The sequence below is a fragment of the Canis lupus genome, chromosome X, assembly GCF_003254725.2.
Source record: "Canis lupus dingo isolate Sandy chromosome X, ASM325472v2, whole genome shotgun sequence".
Taxonomy (NCBI): Eukaryota; Metazoa; Chordata; class Mammalia; order Carnivora; family Canidae; genus Canis; species Canis lupus.
This window is the reverse complement of record NC_064281.1, coordinates 20,380,088-20,397,500: the sequence shown is the minus strand read 5'-3', so window position 1 is coordinate 20,397,500 and position 17,413 is coordinate 20,380,088. Positions and strand designations below refer to the sequence as shown.

The 17,413-nt window shown below is 40.3% G+C and overlaps 1 protein-coding gene across 2 annotated transcripts in view; it reads right to left on the bottom strand.

Moving 5' to 3' along the window:
* The window catches only part of POLA1 (DNA polymerase alpha 1, catalytic subunit), a 310,104-nt gene that overhangs the window by 105,709 nt on the left and 186,982 nt on the right, over nt 1–17,413 (bottom strand). For both annotated transcript variants that reach the window (XM_025438940.3, XR_007409311.1), the window contains one exon: nt 7,606–7,722. In XM_025438940.3, coding sequence (XP_025294725.1) covers nt 7,606–7,722 — 117 coding nt within the window. Of the gene's footprint in view, nt 1–7,605; nt 7,723–17,413 lie in introns of those variants that run through there.

Genomic DNA, 17,413 nt, shown 5'->3' with positions numbered 1-17,413 from the left:
TGCAGCTGGACAGTTCTTTGTTGGAGGGCTGTCCTGCACACTGCAGGATGTCTGGTGGCATCCCTAGCCTCCACCCACTAGATGCCAGGAGCACTCACTATCGCCCCCCAAAGTGTGACAACCAAAATGTCCCCCTGGGGGGCAAAACCACCCCAGCTGAGAAGCACTGCTCTAGTCTAATGATGACTCCTCACCTCTCCATTATCGTTCCTTCCTACCTTACTGATTAGGGAGTGCCATAATCACAAAGCTGTGGCTGCCTCTTTCTCCCTCTGGTCACTGAAACATCAAGAGTTTGTATTTCCTTACCTTCTCCACTAGAATAGAGGCCTATGAAAGGCAGGGCCTATGTCTTCCAGTTTCTTTGTGATTTTCTGTTTTTCCACTATAGTGATTAGAAACTCTGTAAAGAATTTTCACTGTTAGGTCACCTCTTATTTCTTTTAGGTCCATAGTTTAATAATTATTTTTGTAGTTCTAATTAGTTAATATTTATCAGCAAGTCATATCACATTCCATGATTTATTATTATGGGCCTGTCTTATGGTTCCTGCACTTACTTAAGACTCTTTGGCCAGTGTCATTACATGGAGTCTTACAGTCTCTCCCAGCCAACTACCAGAACCAGAATTATTTAAAAAAATTATAGGGCCCCTCTCCTTAAGTACATGGCTTCTAGTAGAGAATGAGTAAAATCAAGCACATTCTTAAATATACTGCTTAAAATACCAGATTGTCAAAGGATGACAGGGGCCTCCTTTCTTATTCCAGGAGCCAAAATAGTTTAGAAAGCCACAAGACCGCCAGCATCTGATCAGCAATGTTGTGGTTTTTTCCTTGGGAGAAACCCCTTGTGGAGAATGATAAGCCAGAAGCCCTGATAGTAAGCAACTCGTGGAACAATGCTACACAAATCCACTGGTATGTGCATTAAAATGAAGCAGCATCCACCTAGATGAAGGCATCTATCCACTGGTATGTGCATAAATGCACAGCAACATTTTAGTCAATATTTTGGAGAAGATAAAAGAGGGAAGGCTAATCATAGAAACAGATGCATAGAAGCCCAAAGGCTGGGTGCACAGCAGAATCAGGATCCAAAATACCCACAATGGGACAGTGATGGGCTGAGCACATAAAGACAACATTTTACAGGATTTGCTGGAAGGTCTCAGTCACAGAGACTGCTGGTCGCTGCCCAATATCTAGCCTAGGCTTTTTCTTTTATAACAAAATAAGCTATTATCTCCATGTGACTAATTTCTGGCTCACAAAATGTAACCACAAATGCTAGGTGAGACTTCTGGAAAGGCTACTCAAAGAACTGACTTGGGTGGGAGGTGCGTCTTTTTGAACCTTCCACCTTTTATCTGTCATGAGCCTGAAGGAACATGTACAGATTGCAAGTAAAAGCCTGGCACTGCTGATGATACAGAAGGGCAGGACGCACCTGTACACTTGAGGACACTTGGGAGCCACCATCGCAATCCTGGACAGCTCAACTGGATTTCCATCATGTGATAAAAAATGAAAGTTTCTTAGTAAATTAAATATTTATTCTGGTTAAGCTACTATTACTTTTGGTTTCCATTTCCCCAAGCTCAGTACAATTCCTATCTTATGGGTTGAACTGTGTTCCTAAAAAGGTATAATCAAGTCCTGTTTGGAAATAGGGTCTTGGCAGAGAAAATAAGATTAAGGTGAGATCATACTGGATTAGTGTAGGCTCTAATTCAATATGACTGGCATTGTTATAGGAAGAAGAATAGAGAACTATAGAGGGATAAGATGGCCATGTGACTATGTAAGCAGAGACTGCAGTGATACACCTATAGATCAACAGAGGCCAAAGATTACTAGAAGCTAGAGGAGATAAGGAATTCTTCCCTACTAGCTTTCAGGAGGAGAAAGCCCTGGAGATACCTGGATTTTCGACTTCTACTTAGTTTCCAGAACTGTGAAACAAGGAATTTCTCTTGTTTTAGGCAACCTAGTTTATGGAACTTTGTTATAGTGGACTTAGGAAAGGAATACAGCACTAATGGAGTCTTACAGACATGGCTTAGTAGCTGCATGTGCAAAAACATTACATATTTTAGTAGAGAGAATGTTCAAAATGAGTCAGCGCCGTGAATATGGATGCTAAGGAAGTTAACGCAACCCTAAATAGACTTCACAGAAACTTACTACCTAGAAAAGTTGGCAGCAGCAGCAGGTTTATTCTGCTCCATACTAGCGTTAGCAAGAGCACTTGAAGGGCTATATGCTGTTTTTGGCTCCTCATTTTACTGGGACACAAACTCTAGAGTAGGATGATTATTCTGAAAGCAGAGCAGTAGAGAAATGGTTGAAGACCTGGGAAAATTGGGCCAAGGAGGAGAAAGCTCAGGAAAACATCCACATTCAAATATCTAAAAAGTTCTCAAAGCAGGCAGAGCTGGTGCTGAGCAAGTGCTTACTGAACACAGGAACAGAGAAGGGATCAGCCTAGCTTTGTGTAGTACCATTCAGCTGAACTAGGACCAACAAGTGAGTCACGGAACACATTATTTAGGCCAAATAAAAGACCTGTCTAGATAAATAGAATAAACTTTAAAGTATACTGAAAGAAACAACCCAAATGCCCATGGTTGGATGAATGGATAAACAGACTGTGGTATATCTCTTCAATAGACTATTATTTGGCCATAAAAAAGAATGAAGTACTGACACAGGTTATAACATGGATGAACCTCAGAAATGTGCTAGGTCAAAAAAGCCAGAAACAAAGGGTCATATATATGATTCCACATATGTGAAATATCTAGAATAGGTAAATCCATAGGGACGTAAAGCAGATTAGTGGTTCCCAGGGATTGGAAGAAGGGGAAGAATGGGGTACAACTGCTTAAAGAGTACAGGATTTTCTTCTCTCTTTTTTAAAAGACTATTTATTTATTCATGAGAGACAGAGATAGAGGCAGAGACAGAGGGAGAAGCAGGCTCCTTGCAGTGAGCCTGATGCAGGACTCCATCAGGACCCCGGGATCACGACCTGAGCCAAAGGCAGACAATCACTGAGCCCCCAGGCATCCCAAGAATTTTCTTTTGCAGTGATAAAAATGTTTTGCAACTAGACAGAAGTGGTCTTACAACATTTGTGAATATACTAAGTGCCACTGCATTATTTAGTTTAAAATGGTTGATTTTGTTATGTGAATTTCACTCTGATTTTAAAAAAAATGAAAAAAATGAATTGAAAAAGAAAGCTAGTGTCTGCCTCATAGTTAAGAGAAGCTGTCTGTAGAATTTAACAAACTACATCAACAAGCAAGCACATCAAAATCACAATGGAGAAACCCAAAAGATTCTTCATGGTAAAAATCCACTGTCTTCTAGACAGTACCCAATGATTAGATACAGAGGTTTAAGACTTTCTGTCATAGTTCTAAGGTTCTCTTCCTGTACAACTCCTTATTTCTGCCCTAAGAGACCACAAGTACTTCCCAGGTTTCTTCTTATGGAGAAGTAAGACCCTGTCTCAGGTAGCCTGGCAATATTTTCATTGTCCCTAACCTACTTAGCAAACCAACACTTTGTTCAGCTGCAGTCATTTTGAAGTTTTAACACACAGACAAGTTCAGTATTACCCCTTCTCCTTTGAAGGCCAAAATCCTATATGGAATACACATTCCATTATAAAGGATTTTCACAATTTTACAACTGAGGATAATGTGAGAAACACTAAGGGTATACCAAAGTAGAACTAGAAATCAGTCTACTGCTTTCCTCATACATGACCTTCAAGAGATTTTGCTGGCTAAACAACTGAATAAAAGGATCCACCACAGCACTCTATCCCAGGGGCTATGTAATTCCCTCAGTGACTTCTGCCATGGCCCAGGGAGTCACATGTAGATCTCCTTATCAAGGACAGAAATGTTACTAAGAAAAAGTTTAACTTAAGTTTGAAATCTTAGTTCTACACTGCAAACTAAACAAAAACTAACCCTTTAGTTTTGGCGAATTACATAATACAGAATCCCTCCCATGGGTTCACCTCACAGCCAGACAGATTTGGCCACCGTTAAGAAGTCAAAACCATGTCCTTGAAATAAAGACGTAATAAAATATTTAGTGTCTAACTTGGGAAAGTCCTGTCTGTACTTCCAGTGTGAAAAAGTGTTCTATTTACTTGGGCCTTAAGCATATACTGAAGTTTGCATTCCTGCATTTTCACTTCCTATGTAACAGAGAACACTCAGAGAATGTATTTTTAAGAATCAGCAATTTGGATACTGCTAAATTCCCATGAATATAAAAAATCTTTTTCTAAAGGTATCTGAAAAGAGACAAATGCAAAACCCTGGGAACAAAACTGTCCCAGCTTTCTTATGACTCTGGCAACATGAGTCAGAAAAAGAGCCAGCTTTCATACCCCAAGTCAATCCTGGAAAGTACTCAAGCCAAATGCAACCCGGGACTAAATGAGAGTAGATTTATTATGTAGGGATGAGTCTGGCATGATAAGAGGCAAGTACTTTACCATCAAACCTGAACAATGTATTTAAAGCCCTCACACACAGTCTAGTGCTTCTGTCCAAACAGTTGCAACTATCTATTTTTGCCCACATATATCAATTTTATATAATCTACATAATGTGAAACTGGTTTTATAAAAAAGGAAATGTCCTGTTCATTGGTGTGTCCCCAGCCCCCAAAGTGCCTAGGATGTAGTAGGTGTTCAATAAATAATTATTAAATGAAAGTAATGTATGATTGGGGCACCTGGGTGGCTCAGTGGTTGAGCATCCGCCTTGGGCTCAGGTTGTGATCCCAGGGTCCTGGGATCGACTCCTGCATCAGGCTCTCTCCAGGGAGCCTGCTTCTCCCTCTGCCTATGTCTCTGCCTCTCTCTGTGTCTCTCTTATGAATAAATAAATACAATCTTAAAAAAAGAAAGTAATGTATGATTGAGGCACAGTACCCTAGAACTTAAGGGTCAGGTAAGCACAATCCTGAGAAATAGACACTTTAGAAAACCCTATGGTAATTACAACAATCCTGTCCATTCTACCACTGATTTTGGAGCTTCTTTGGAATGGTCTCTAGTAAGATGCAGCTTTTTCCTAGCAAAGCCCAGGAACCTCATACACAGAATCAAGAAATTCCCAACTCAAAAAAAAAAAAAAGAGAGAAAAAGAAAAAGAAATTCCCAACTCATCACTAGCAACTCCAAAAAGACTGTAGAAGAGTAGGCTCAGACCCACTGTCAAGGTGCCTGTGAGGAACAGCTACAGGCAGTATCACTAACCAGGATGCTCTGAACCTCCAGTTATCCCAAAGGGTCAAGTTCTGAGCAGCAATATGACCCTATGCTATGAAAGCTACTCCCTGTCAAGAGTAGATGACAGCCTTGGTAAATGCCTGCCTAAAATGTTACCATTTGAGGACAAGGATATGAAAGGGGAAAAAAGTACGTCAAAATGCCTGTGTTGGCTAACTCAGTTTTTTAAAAGATTTATTCATTCATTCATTCAGAGAGAGAGAGAGAGAGGCAGAGACACAGGCAGAGGGGGAGAAGCAGGCTCCCTGCAGGAAGCCCCACGTGGGACTCGATCCCAGGTCCCCAGGATCACAACCCGGGCTGCAGGCGGCGCTAAACTGCTGCGCCACCAGGGCTGCCCAGCTAACTCATTTTTTTAAAAAGATACTAAATGATAAACGATGACCTGATGTATTATACCACTACCAATAACATCATCAACATTTACTGGAGGGCTACCAATCTATAGGATATCCACTCCTTTTACTTTCTCTCACTAAGAATGGTGAGAGAATCATAAAACTAGCTGACTTTCTAAGAAGTAATTTAATTTTTATTGAATTTGACTTGATGAGCAGGATGTTTAAGAAGTCTCAAAGGTAGCATTGGTTCATGAAGCCAGGTGATTCCCCTAGAGTCTACAAGTGGAGTGATGAGTCACACTAAATATATATACTTTTGTTCTCTTCCTACACCTGCTAATCCAAGGGTTGGGATGAGACCAATTTAGTACATCTAATTCTCACTATGTGTTCCATATTTTTTGTTAAAAAACCCCACATTCTACTTTGCTAATTACCAAAGATCTACAAAATAAGGCAAGAAACATTTTATACTTACTAAATTAGTTAGAAATAATGATAATGTACAAATGCTGCAAAGACAGTGGTAAAGCTGGTACATGCATCAAGTACTGACTACAGTTTAAATTGGGATAACCCATCAAGAAAGCAATATGGCAATATGAATCATGACCATATTTTATTTAGGCACTTTGATATGTATTGTCGGTAAGAATTTATCCTCAAGAAGTATTTCAAATAACAACAAAAAATAATGTAAACATGAGAATACTCATCACAATTTTCTAATAAAGAGATAGTAAAAGTAGCCTAAAATGTCCAACAAGAATAAAACACTTAAATTTGGTTTTGATACTGAAAATGATGTAGTAACACAGACACCTGACAAAAGATAAACATGATACAGAAGCATATTTTAATCATGACTGAAACCATGTAAAAAATGCATATGGCTATGCAAAAAAACCCAGAGAATACACAACAATGGCAGTGCCATTTGTAGTTCCTGACTCCTCGCTAAATTTTGTGAAATGATCTATTACCTTAAAATTAAAATAAGCCATTAGAACTTTAAAATATTTTCCTAAAGCTAGCTTGTGTACCAATGTTTTTCAGTGAAAAGATGTGAAGTCAAGACTTGATTATAGAACCCTGCCTCTATGTTTAAAAAAAAAAAAGCAAATAACAGGTTTCCTATTCCTTCTTTCTTCTCACCAAAATCCTTACAAATCCTCAGGCCGGACAAATTTGGAAAGGAAGGCACATTAGAGTCCTGTATTGGTGAGGTTGATTGCACTTTATCATTTTACAGGTTCTCAGACAATCTGCAATGAGCTTGTTTAACTCTGGCTAGCCCAGAGTTCACTAGATGTACCTGATCACAAAACCCTCTTTGCAAGAAAGACCTTCAAACATTCCTCTCCCCACAGTTTGGGGAATGCTGCTTGAGTTGATGCTCTAAGGGTGCAGCAGAAGGAAAGCATCTTAATTATCAGGAAGGTGTTTCCAGACTATGTGCTCCCTAGTTGGGAGTCACTAATGACAGTGGGCCTCCTCCCTCAGGTGTAAATATTAAGGTGGAGAAAAGGCTGGATATGTTGTCCCCTAGAAACAATGGAATCCCTTGCAAATACAATAAACTTTTCAGGGCACAGGTTTGGGAGGTTTTCTGGCCCTCAAAAAAGGGGTTCTGACCTAGCCCAAAGACAACAGTTTCTACAAAAGCAGTTTCTTCTGTGTAATTATGAAGTGGTAACCAAAGAAATCAGAGTAATTTCTACAAGAACTAGTTTCTTAGATAGAAGTGTAGTATTGTTCATGATGTAAAAAAATAAACATTTATCTTTTTGAAGTCTGAATTTTTAAAAATACATGTGTGTGGTAGTGGGGTGCTTCCAGAGGGCAATTACCAAATATCTACCTCTCAGACCTAAGGGATGGGAAAACACAGACCCTCACTCCCTTCTACACAGTTCTTTAGTATCATGTGACTATTACCTCTGGCCGAAGTGTAGCTTTCATGCAGACTTGGCAAAGAGGCCCATTTCGGGAGAACTGAAGGGGAAGGCGCCGAGTTCGATTTTGACACGTTGGCTCCTCACAAATCAACCAACCCTGGAGAGAAGAAAGAGAACACTTCAGTTTTATCACCATCATCAAACAAATACAAACAAAACCCCTTTTGGGGGGTGCCTGGGTGGCTCAGTCAGTTAGACATCCAACTCAAGTTTGGTTCAGATCATGATCTCAGGATAGTGAGACTGAGCCTCAAGCTGGGCTCTGCGTTCAGTGGGAATCTATTTTCTCTCTCTCTCTCAAATAAATAAATCTTTAACAAAAAAACAAAACAAACCTCTTTCCTTATCAAGATAGGTTCATTTTGTTCAAACTTTCCTTAAAGATTCTGAAATAGCTCCTTACCATTCTTCCCTGAAATGTCACTTTGATTTATGCCCACACCTGAACAGTTAGGAAACTCATCAGGTTTTTAAATTAATTAATAAAAGATTTTATTTATTTATTCATGAGAGACACAGAGAGAGGGGCAGAGACATATGCAAAGGGAGAAGCAAGCTCCTCATAGGGAGCCTGATGCAGGACTCGATCCCAGGACCCCATTCCAGGATCCCGGAATCCTAAGCCAAAGGCAGACACTCAACCACTGAGCCACCCAAGAGCCCCTCATAAAGTTTTTTTTTCTTTCATAAAAATAGAAAATCACATGAGATATTCTTCCCTTCTTAATATGAACCCCCCCTAACATGCATCAAGTGAAACCTCCCAATAAAAGCTTATATGATTATACACAAAATGTAAACCAATGGGTTTTTGGTCATTAGTAGAGACCATTATCAAAGTCGAGTATACCATGCAGGGCATCTGGGTGGCTCAGTCGGTTAAGCATCTGCCTTGGGCTAAAGTCATAATCCCAGGGTCCAGGGATCAAGCCCCATGTCAGGGTCTCAGCTCAGGGGGGAGTCTGCTTCTCTCTTTCCCTTTGCCCCTCCTCCCTGTTTGTGCTCACACACACTCTCTCTCTCTAAAATAAATAAATAAATCTTAAAAAAGAGTATACAGGGACGCCTGGGTGGCTCAGTTGTTGAGTGTCTGTCTTTGGCTCAGGACATGATCTCAGGGTCCTGGGATCAAGTCCTACATTGGGTTCCCCACAGGGAGCCTGTTTCTCCCTCTGCATATGTCTCTGCCTCTCTGTGTTTCTCATGAATAAATAAAGTCTTAGAAAAAAATAAAAATATAAAAAGGTATACCATGTAGAAATGAACGACTTTCCTAATAGCTGAATGACTACTAGCTAGTGACTTAACTGCTATGCTCAGCTTCCTTCTCTGTAAAATAGGCCCAACATTGTATTTATTTATTTATTTATTTATTTATTTATTTATTTATTTTTTTATTTATTTATTCATAGAGGCACAGAGAGAGAGAGAGAGACAGAGACACAGGCAGAGGGAGAAGCAGGCTCCATGCAACAAGCCTGATGTGGGACTCGATCCCGGGTCTCCAGGACCACACCCCGGGCTGCAGGCGGCGCTAAACCGCTGCACCACCAGGGCTGCCCCCAACATTGTATTTATAGGTTGTAATGATGCAATGTATTTACCATGCTTAGAGCTATACTCGGCATAAAAGAAACACTTATTTAAAATTAAAACAGGATCCCTGGGTGGCTCAGCGGTTTGGCACCTGCCTTCGGCCCAGGGCATGATCCTGGAGTCCCAAGATCGAGGCCCACGTCGGGCTCCCTGCATGGAGCCTGCTTCTCCCTCTGTCTCTGCCTCTCTCTCTGTGTGGGTCTCTCATGAATAAATAATAAAATCTTAAAAAAAAATTAAAACAGATTCTTCTACACACATATTGTGGAGGCATAAAACTGGCTGCAATCTTTTCAAGGACAATTTCAACTGACCCACTCTTCCCACTTCTGAAAGTCATTGTCCACTTTTCTGGCCTTTATACACTCTTCTCATTTTCCTTTTTTTTTTTTTCTTCTCATTTTCCTTCTTCAGCTACCCTCTCCTGTTGCTCGTTTGACTTTTCTCACAGAGATGTGATAACACTATGCCTATTATATTAAATCAGTATATTTGCTATAAAATGAAACTTCAAAAAGGGAGACAAAATTGCACAAATGGGGTGGAGCAAAGCTCAGGTGTTCTTTTTTTTTTTTTTTAAGAAAGATGCATGTATGTATGTATATATTTTATTTTATTTTTTTGAAGACATTTTTTTGAAAGACTTTATTTATGAGAGAGAGAGAGAGAGAGAGAGGCAGAAACACAGGCAGAAGGAGAAGCAGGCTCCATGCAGAAAGCCCAATGTGGGACTCAATCCTGGGTCTCCAGGATCAGGCCCCGGGCTGAAGGCGGCGCTAAACCGCTGAGCCACCTGGGCTGCCCTGTATATATTTTAAAGATTTTATTTATTTATTTGAGAGAGAGAGAGAGAGCGAGCGAGAGAGAGCGAGTGCACAAGTAGGTAGAGTGGCAGGCAGAGGGAGAGGGAGAAGCAGGCTCCCCACTGAGCAGGAAGCCTGATGAGGGGCTTGACCCCAGAACCCTGAGATCATGACATGAGCCAAAAGCAGGCACTTAACTGACTGAGCCACCCAGGCGCCCCTAAAGATTTATTTATTTATTTAGAGAGAGAGAGCGCACACACACATATAAGCGTGTGTGTTTTGGGGGGGGGTGGGAAGAGGGAGGGAGAGAGAGAATCCCAAGCAGACTCTCTATTGAGAGGGGGGGCCCAACACAGGGCTTGATCTCACAACCCTGAGATCATGACCTGAGCCAAAACCAAGAATCAGATGCCTACCCAACTGAGCCATCCAGGTGCCCCAAAGCTCAGACGTTCTTACAAAGGCATCAGGGTTTAGTGCTGCATGTATTAGGCCCAAGGCTAAGCAAAGTAGGCTGAAGTGCTGGGGTACAAGGTATGTTCCCCAGGGCACAATGTTCCCAGCCAGGCAGCCGCAAATAGGAACTTGACTGTCTTTGTGTCTTGGGAGTTATCTGGAGAGGTAGAACTTTTGAACTGGTCTTGAAGAGTGAGTAGAAGTTTGGTAGGTGGAGAAAGCAGGAAAGGCCGCTTAGGCAGAGAGAACACATGCAAAAGGATGAAAGCCAGAGAGAGCCATGTGCGATGTGATTAAGGAAAGAATCAATGATGTGTTTAACACTGTTCTGTTTCTTTTTTTTTTTTTTTAATCTACGATAGTCATACAGAGAGAGAGAGAGAGGCAGAGACACAGGCAGAGGGAGAAGCAGGCTCCATGTACCGGGAGCCCAACGTGGGATTCGATCCCAGGTCTTCAGGATCGCGCCCCAGGCCAAAGGCAGGCGCCAAACCGCTGCGCCACCCAGGGATCCCCTGTTCTGTTTCTTGACTAAGCAACTTGTTGGGTCTTTTCCCCCTAGCTAAGAGCAGCATATACACAAATGTTGCTTAATCACATTGGGGACCTTCATTTGCCACTTATTAACATTGTTACATGGCTTTAATCCACATCTATAGGATGTCCCCACTCACTGCTGTACTGTGCGACCTCAGTCCTCAGAATATGCTCTTCTTGGAAGAAACTGCAATCAGACTCAAAAGAGCACCAAAACCCAGTTCTTTCAGTTCCATTTATGGCTTTCACAGCCAGTGAAAGCACACTATAGAACTTTTTGACTAAAAGAACACATACTACCTTTAAAGATTCTAAAAGGCAATACATTCACAGTGAACTTCATTCCCATCTTCAATCAATAGGCTGAACTATTTTAAAATTTAAACTTTTCAGATGGAGGATCTCCAGGACTTCTCATGTAAACCTTTAATATATGCCCAGAATTACATTAAATACTGTGCAAAGTAGTCAAAGAGGCCCCCGGTACAGAGTTTCAGGGAACAACAACCTAAATAAGAAAGGTTCACACACAGATGAAAAGCAATTCAGTATGGTTTGGCTTTAAGAACAGGTTGTACGGTACCAAATATAAAGGCCAACCAAGACGGAAAAGGGCTAGAGATGTGTGGATCCTACTCAAGACAAACAACTAATACCAGAGCAGCACAACATGAACTAGAACAAAGAATCAGTGGTTCTGAGTCACAGGCAACTATCTATTTCAATTTCTAGGGCCACTAACAATATTTTCCTGACTTACAGACATGTTTTTATTCGCATTTTGGTATTTCAGAAACTCAGTTGTATTTACAATTGACCTGTACATTTGGTAACATCTTTGTTTCCTTCAAAAACCACTGTTAAGTCAAGAGTGCAATTCACAATTGATGGCCCCTCAGAATTAAGGACACCAGACACTTTGGTTTAGCCTGTCTTGGGCATGGGGGATACAGAGGGAGATAGTGGTGCTGACTGCAGCAGGTATCACATTTCCAATGCAGCCTACAAATACTAACAGAAAGACTATTTGCTTCTGCAAGTACCCATTTAGGCATATTAATAAATGAAGCAGTAGAATTCAAGCAAACCATGTATGAGACATGCAGGACTAGACTATTCCTCGATCATTCATTTGGCTTTGTTACCTTCAAGTTGCTACCTCAAGCTTTATAAGCTTTGGAATAGGTATCAGTTAACAATGCCAACCCCAGTTGTAATTCATTCAATTCTAAACAAAAGTTTTAAAAAGCAAGCAGAGAGGCAACAACCTCCATGTTTTGAGACAATAAATTTTTCATTACTGGGATACAACCTGGAAGTTAAAATTATTCTTTAATTTTTAAAATATACCCTTTGAAAAGCTCAACTTCTGATGCTTTGGAAACTTGATTCCATCATTTTACAACTTCATGACTCACTAGTGAGCTGCCAACCAAGGAGATGCTAAGTTGTCACCTCACCTGTTTCTAAAGCAAACACCAAACTCTATCTCTGACAGAGTCACTAACTAAATGTCCTTTCAAATCATATAGAAAACAGATAATATAATTTGTCTAGACTTCCTACCAGTTATAATTAACATTAAAGAGGTCTTTTCTTCTTTGTCACCTCTCTATTCAGTACTTATTTGGGTTTGTTTGTACTTACTATCTGTTAATCTCCCTTTACAAATGACAACAATAACTAGTGCTATTATGCATGGAAATTACACATGCTGATAACTGTGTGAAGGGAACTGGGGCTGAAACACAACATCAGAAGCCTGTACCTCTTGATTCTTCTTGTTTTATTTTGATAATTAAGCTTTTGGTCCTGGTGTATTTTAAACAAAACTCTTGTGTGGGGGGAAATAGACCCTAATCATATTCAATATATGCTTTGCTTCCCTTTGATTTTGCCACATACACTGTGGTTAACTCCTTTGTTCCCCCAGCAAATATTAATGGACTATGCCAAATCTACCTTTCAAGAAATATGTGCATTGTTGAAATTAAACACGCCAAGTCTTTGAAAATATTCCATGATGGATGGAGCCAATCTTAGTTACCAATACTAGTACTGAATAAATCCACTTTGAAGCATCACTCACAAAGACAAAACTAAACTTATTTTCATTTTCCATGTTGGGAAATAATGTACAGCTAAATCAATGGCAAAAGAACGAACGAGGTGTAGTTCTTTGGAAGTCCAATCTATAAAAAAGGTCGCGTTTTACGAAAACCTCCAGAACCACTATAAGGATGTCCACCATGCAAATATGTCATTTTATTATGCGATGCCACATGTAAACGCCAAACTGTCACAACCAAGAGGAATAAAGTCATTGCATTTTCAGATACCTACCTTAACCACATTTATAAGCACTCCCTTAACCACTTTTATAAGCAGAGGGTTCAAAAGAGGTGAAGTCAGCCTTGCCAATAGCAAAATAAACCTTTACCAAAACACGCTAAGATCCATCACCTGTTACTTTAGTTTCAGTATCACTAATTCCTTGAAATCATTATGTACGAAATTGTGTCAAATGCTGATTGGTTCTGATTGCTAAATTATATTTCTGAGGTCGCCACTAAAATGGTTGCTGTCTGCACATGCTAAAACGGGATCGATTTCCACTTGTAACTGAGGCATTCCTGGTAGGTGCACTTTCAGCCCAAACTTACCCATTTGTGTACATTCATATTTTTAGAAGGATGCACACACAGAAATCATCTAGACCTGGAAGTGTGGCACAGAGGAGGCAATTAAAAACAATCTTTTGAATAAATGAATGAACAGAAGCAATAAAATAGCACACAGGAGCCAGTTTATAGAAAATAAGAATCTAAAATTCCCAGGAGAAAGAAAAATGCACAGTTCTCATTATTACTCTTGAATCAAATATATGGTGGGTCCTTCTCCTCCCACTTCCAATCAGTCACCAAATTTGTCCACTGACCTCCCAATCCACCTGTCATCAACTTTACCAAAGCCCAGACCTCAAAGTTGATCTACTTTAACAGCCTCCTACCTGGTTTCCCCAACTCTTATCTCTCCCACATCCAGTGTAAAGACCTACCAAATGTAGCTTCCCAAGGGCCCTCCACTCCCATCCCTCCAGTGGTAAACCTTCCATAGGGATGCATGCTTTGGTCTGGCTTTCATTTTTCTAAAAGATTTTATTTATTTATTCATGAGAGACACAGAGAGAAAGAGAGACAGACACAGGCAGAGAGAGAAGCAGGCTCCATGCAGGGAACCTGATGTGGGACTCGATCCCAGGTCTCCAGGGTCATGTCCTGGGCTGAAGGTGGCGCTAAACCGCTGAGCCACCCGGGCTGCCCTGGTCTGGCTCTCAAATCTTTCCAGCCTCATCTCCTTCCCCCTTTCTCTTACACAAACTCTTCACCACACTGAATTGGTTTTCTTACTGCCCTCAACACATTTTGCCTATTGCCAACCCCTTGTCTTGGCTCGTGCCGTGGCCTTTCCACCTAAATTAGCCATTCATTGAGCATCATTTCCACTCCTCTCCTGTGAAATCTCCTCACCCTCCAGGGACTTCTCCTAGTACCCGACTGCCACTGAGCAGAATATGCTGTGTGCTGTCCCTGAACAATTTTATTTTACCTCTCTAACAGGAAGGTCAGGCCTGGGGGATGACCTGCTTTGGATCCGGCAGTGTCCTCGCCAGTCTCTAGCACAAAGGTTCACACTCGATGAAGAATACAGAAATGAGGTTATGAAAAACTGCACTTGAGGGAGTCTTCTCCCCACCCATTTATTAAGGGGTAATTTCACATAAATCACTGAACCTTTCCTCTGAGCCTCAGTTTTCTTATCTCCAAAAAAAGAGGTAATAATATTTACTTTGCTAAAGTTGTTCAGAGCCTACAACACTGTTGATTAAATGTAAAATCTTGTTACAACCCTACACATGCCTCCAGGACTGAGGAACACATCAGTGCTCAGCTACAGGCGACAAGACACTGTTAAAGATGCACTCCTCCAACCAGGCAAGAGCCTGGTCAGTTTCTACCTGGGGTTACTACATGGAGAGCTACAATGATGAATAACTGGTAAGATCAGGTGGAGGTGCTCTGCAATTTGAATGCAAAATAACAGAATTCTGTAGTCAACATAAGTGAACTTTCCATGTTTTTCCTGACAAAACTGTACAGGATCTGAAGTCGGAGACGGCAGAATGGATGGTGAAGGAAGAGGAAGAGGTCTTTGCTTTATTTCGGGACTAGAAGATTTTCGAGACAACATGCTACAGTAGTGCACTGACGTATGGTTTAGTTTAAATTGTAATGGCTCTTTGGGAGTGCAGTGACAGCAGCACAGGGCGAAGTCTGCCAGCATACGTGCTCTTACAGAGTTCACTGCATCATTACTATTTTCCTATAATGGCCGTTAACTGCTCCTCTCCCCAAATGATATGCACTTTGAGCATACCAGATACTCTTCACCCAAAACCATTTATAAATGTTCCGGGGTTCCCTTGCAGTCACATTTTTCTGTCATGGAATTATCCCCAGTGTAAAATGGGTCTTACAGACAGTGCACAGTATGGGCCCACAGCTGCTTTTGAAGAATGACATGTTGTGATTTGGGATTTCCAGAAATATCAAAAAACAAATTGCTTTCTGACCCACATTTGCACCCAAAACTGGGAGAAAATTTTCCTACGATCTCCAGGGGAAGTTTTAACAGGAACATAATTTTGCTTTTAAAGTTAAATCTTCTACACTGCAGCATGCTGGCCTGTCAAAGAGTGATTATTAAGTCTCAGAGAGGTGCCAGGGTAGGAGATGAAAGAGCAAATCAAGAAATATACATATGTAAACTAAGTATTCATTGAACTTAATACAAAAATATTTTTAACAAAATTATCAAACAGAAGTGGAAAGTGCCTTGTCAATGTAAGAATTTTAAATATTACTAAAATTGATTTTTAAAGTAAGATATCTCTTTAAATGAACAGTCACATGTCATTTCATCCAAGTTATTTGAAACTTATTGATCTTATCATTTGTATGAAGACCAGACTCTGCCATCAGTTTGCTGAAAAGATAATGGAGCACTCCCAAACTGTTATGATAGGTTAGATGCAAACAGTGGTCTTCATTTAAACACACAGAATAGCACCACCACAAGTGGACAAATTCCAACCTGAACAATTGTATATTACATGATAAATTAGCAAGTTATTCTGCTTTGCCTCACATCAAATCCAATACCACAGCCTTGTTATTTTAATTTGCAATCAGAGGTTGAGCATCAGAAGATGTCCCTGAGGTACACTAAAGAGCCCCACACAAGCCATCTCCTCCTGCTATACTGTGAGCAGAGAAAGCCAACAATTACCAGCAATTTTATTTTACCACTGTAGGACAATATTAGAACAGTTAAAATTGTCACCATGTAAGCAATGGGGGAAAATATACTTAAGAAGATTTTATATGGAAAATTATGTTTTGGGGGGAAAAAGTTCAATGGAGGACAGGTATCTTTCTGTATGGGCAGCTAAAATCTCTTCGTATATTCAAGCCTCTTCTATAAAATACTCTTCCCTATTCATCCAACTCAAAAGCAAGCTACATTCATAGGCTGTAATAGGTCATGACTAAGTACACAGTACCTTGCTTCGGGAATAATTTTGCTTTGTCTGTCTACTGTCAACAAAGCACAAAGAGCTCATGCAACCCAGTCATGTACCGTGGACGTTCGAGATCTAACAAAACACAAATAGTAAGAACACAAGATCTCTGAGTTGCCCTGCTTTCGCTTTATGTGAGAAACTGAAAGCATTTTCCTCTCCACATTCCATTAATCTCCATTGTATTATAAACTTTTTCATAAAAGATGCTTCTCCCCCCCTACATGAAGCTACAAGTGACTTGGAGATGTACGATTTCAACTGTGACTTCCAACATCAATGGTTATAAATGGATGTCAGGTAAGGTATACAGACATTTCAACAAGGTAAAGGAAGAGCAGAACAAGATGGTCAAATGGCGACTCTGTTGCTCATATGAATATTTTACTGAAGCCTCTAAGAAAAATTGTTCAATACTTGTGCGACCACTCCTGCCTCTCAAATCTTCAGTGATGAAAAAAACCTTACCTTCGCTATGAACACATACTAACAAATAAAACAAATATAAGTAAACTCAAGCCTTAGCTTCGTCAATATGTACACAGAAAAAAAAAAGACTGGAAGGAACTATCCTAAGATGTTATCACTGGTTATCTGTAGGTGGTTTCTTCTGTTTCTGAATTTTCTATAACAAGCATATATTGTTTTTATAATTAGAAAGCTGTTATTAATGAAGGAAGAGACAGTTTTGCCAAGAGAATCTGATACCATCAAATCACTAATACATGTGAAAAATATTTTGAACTATATAT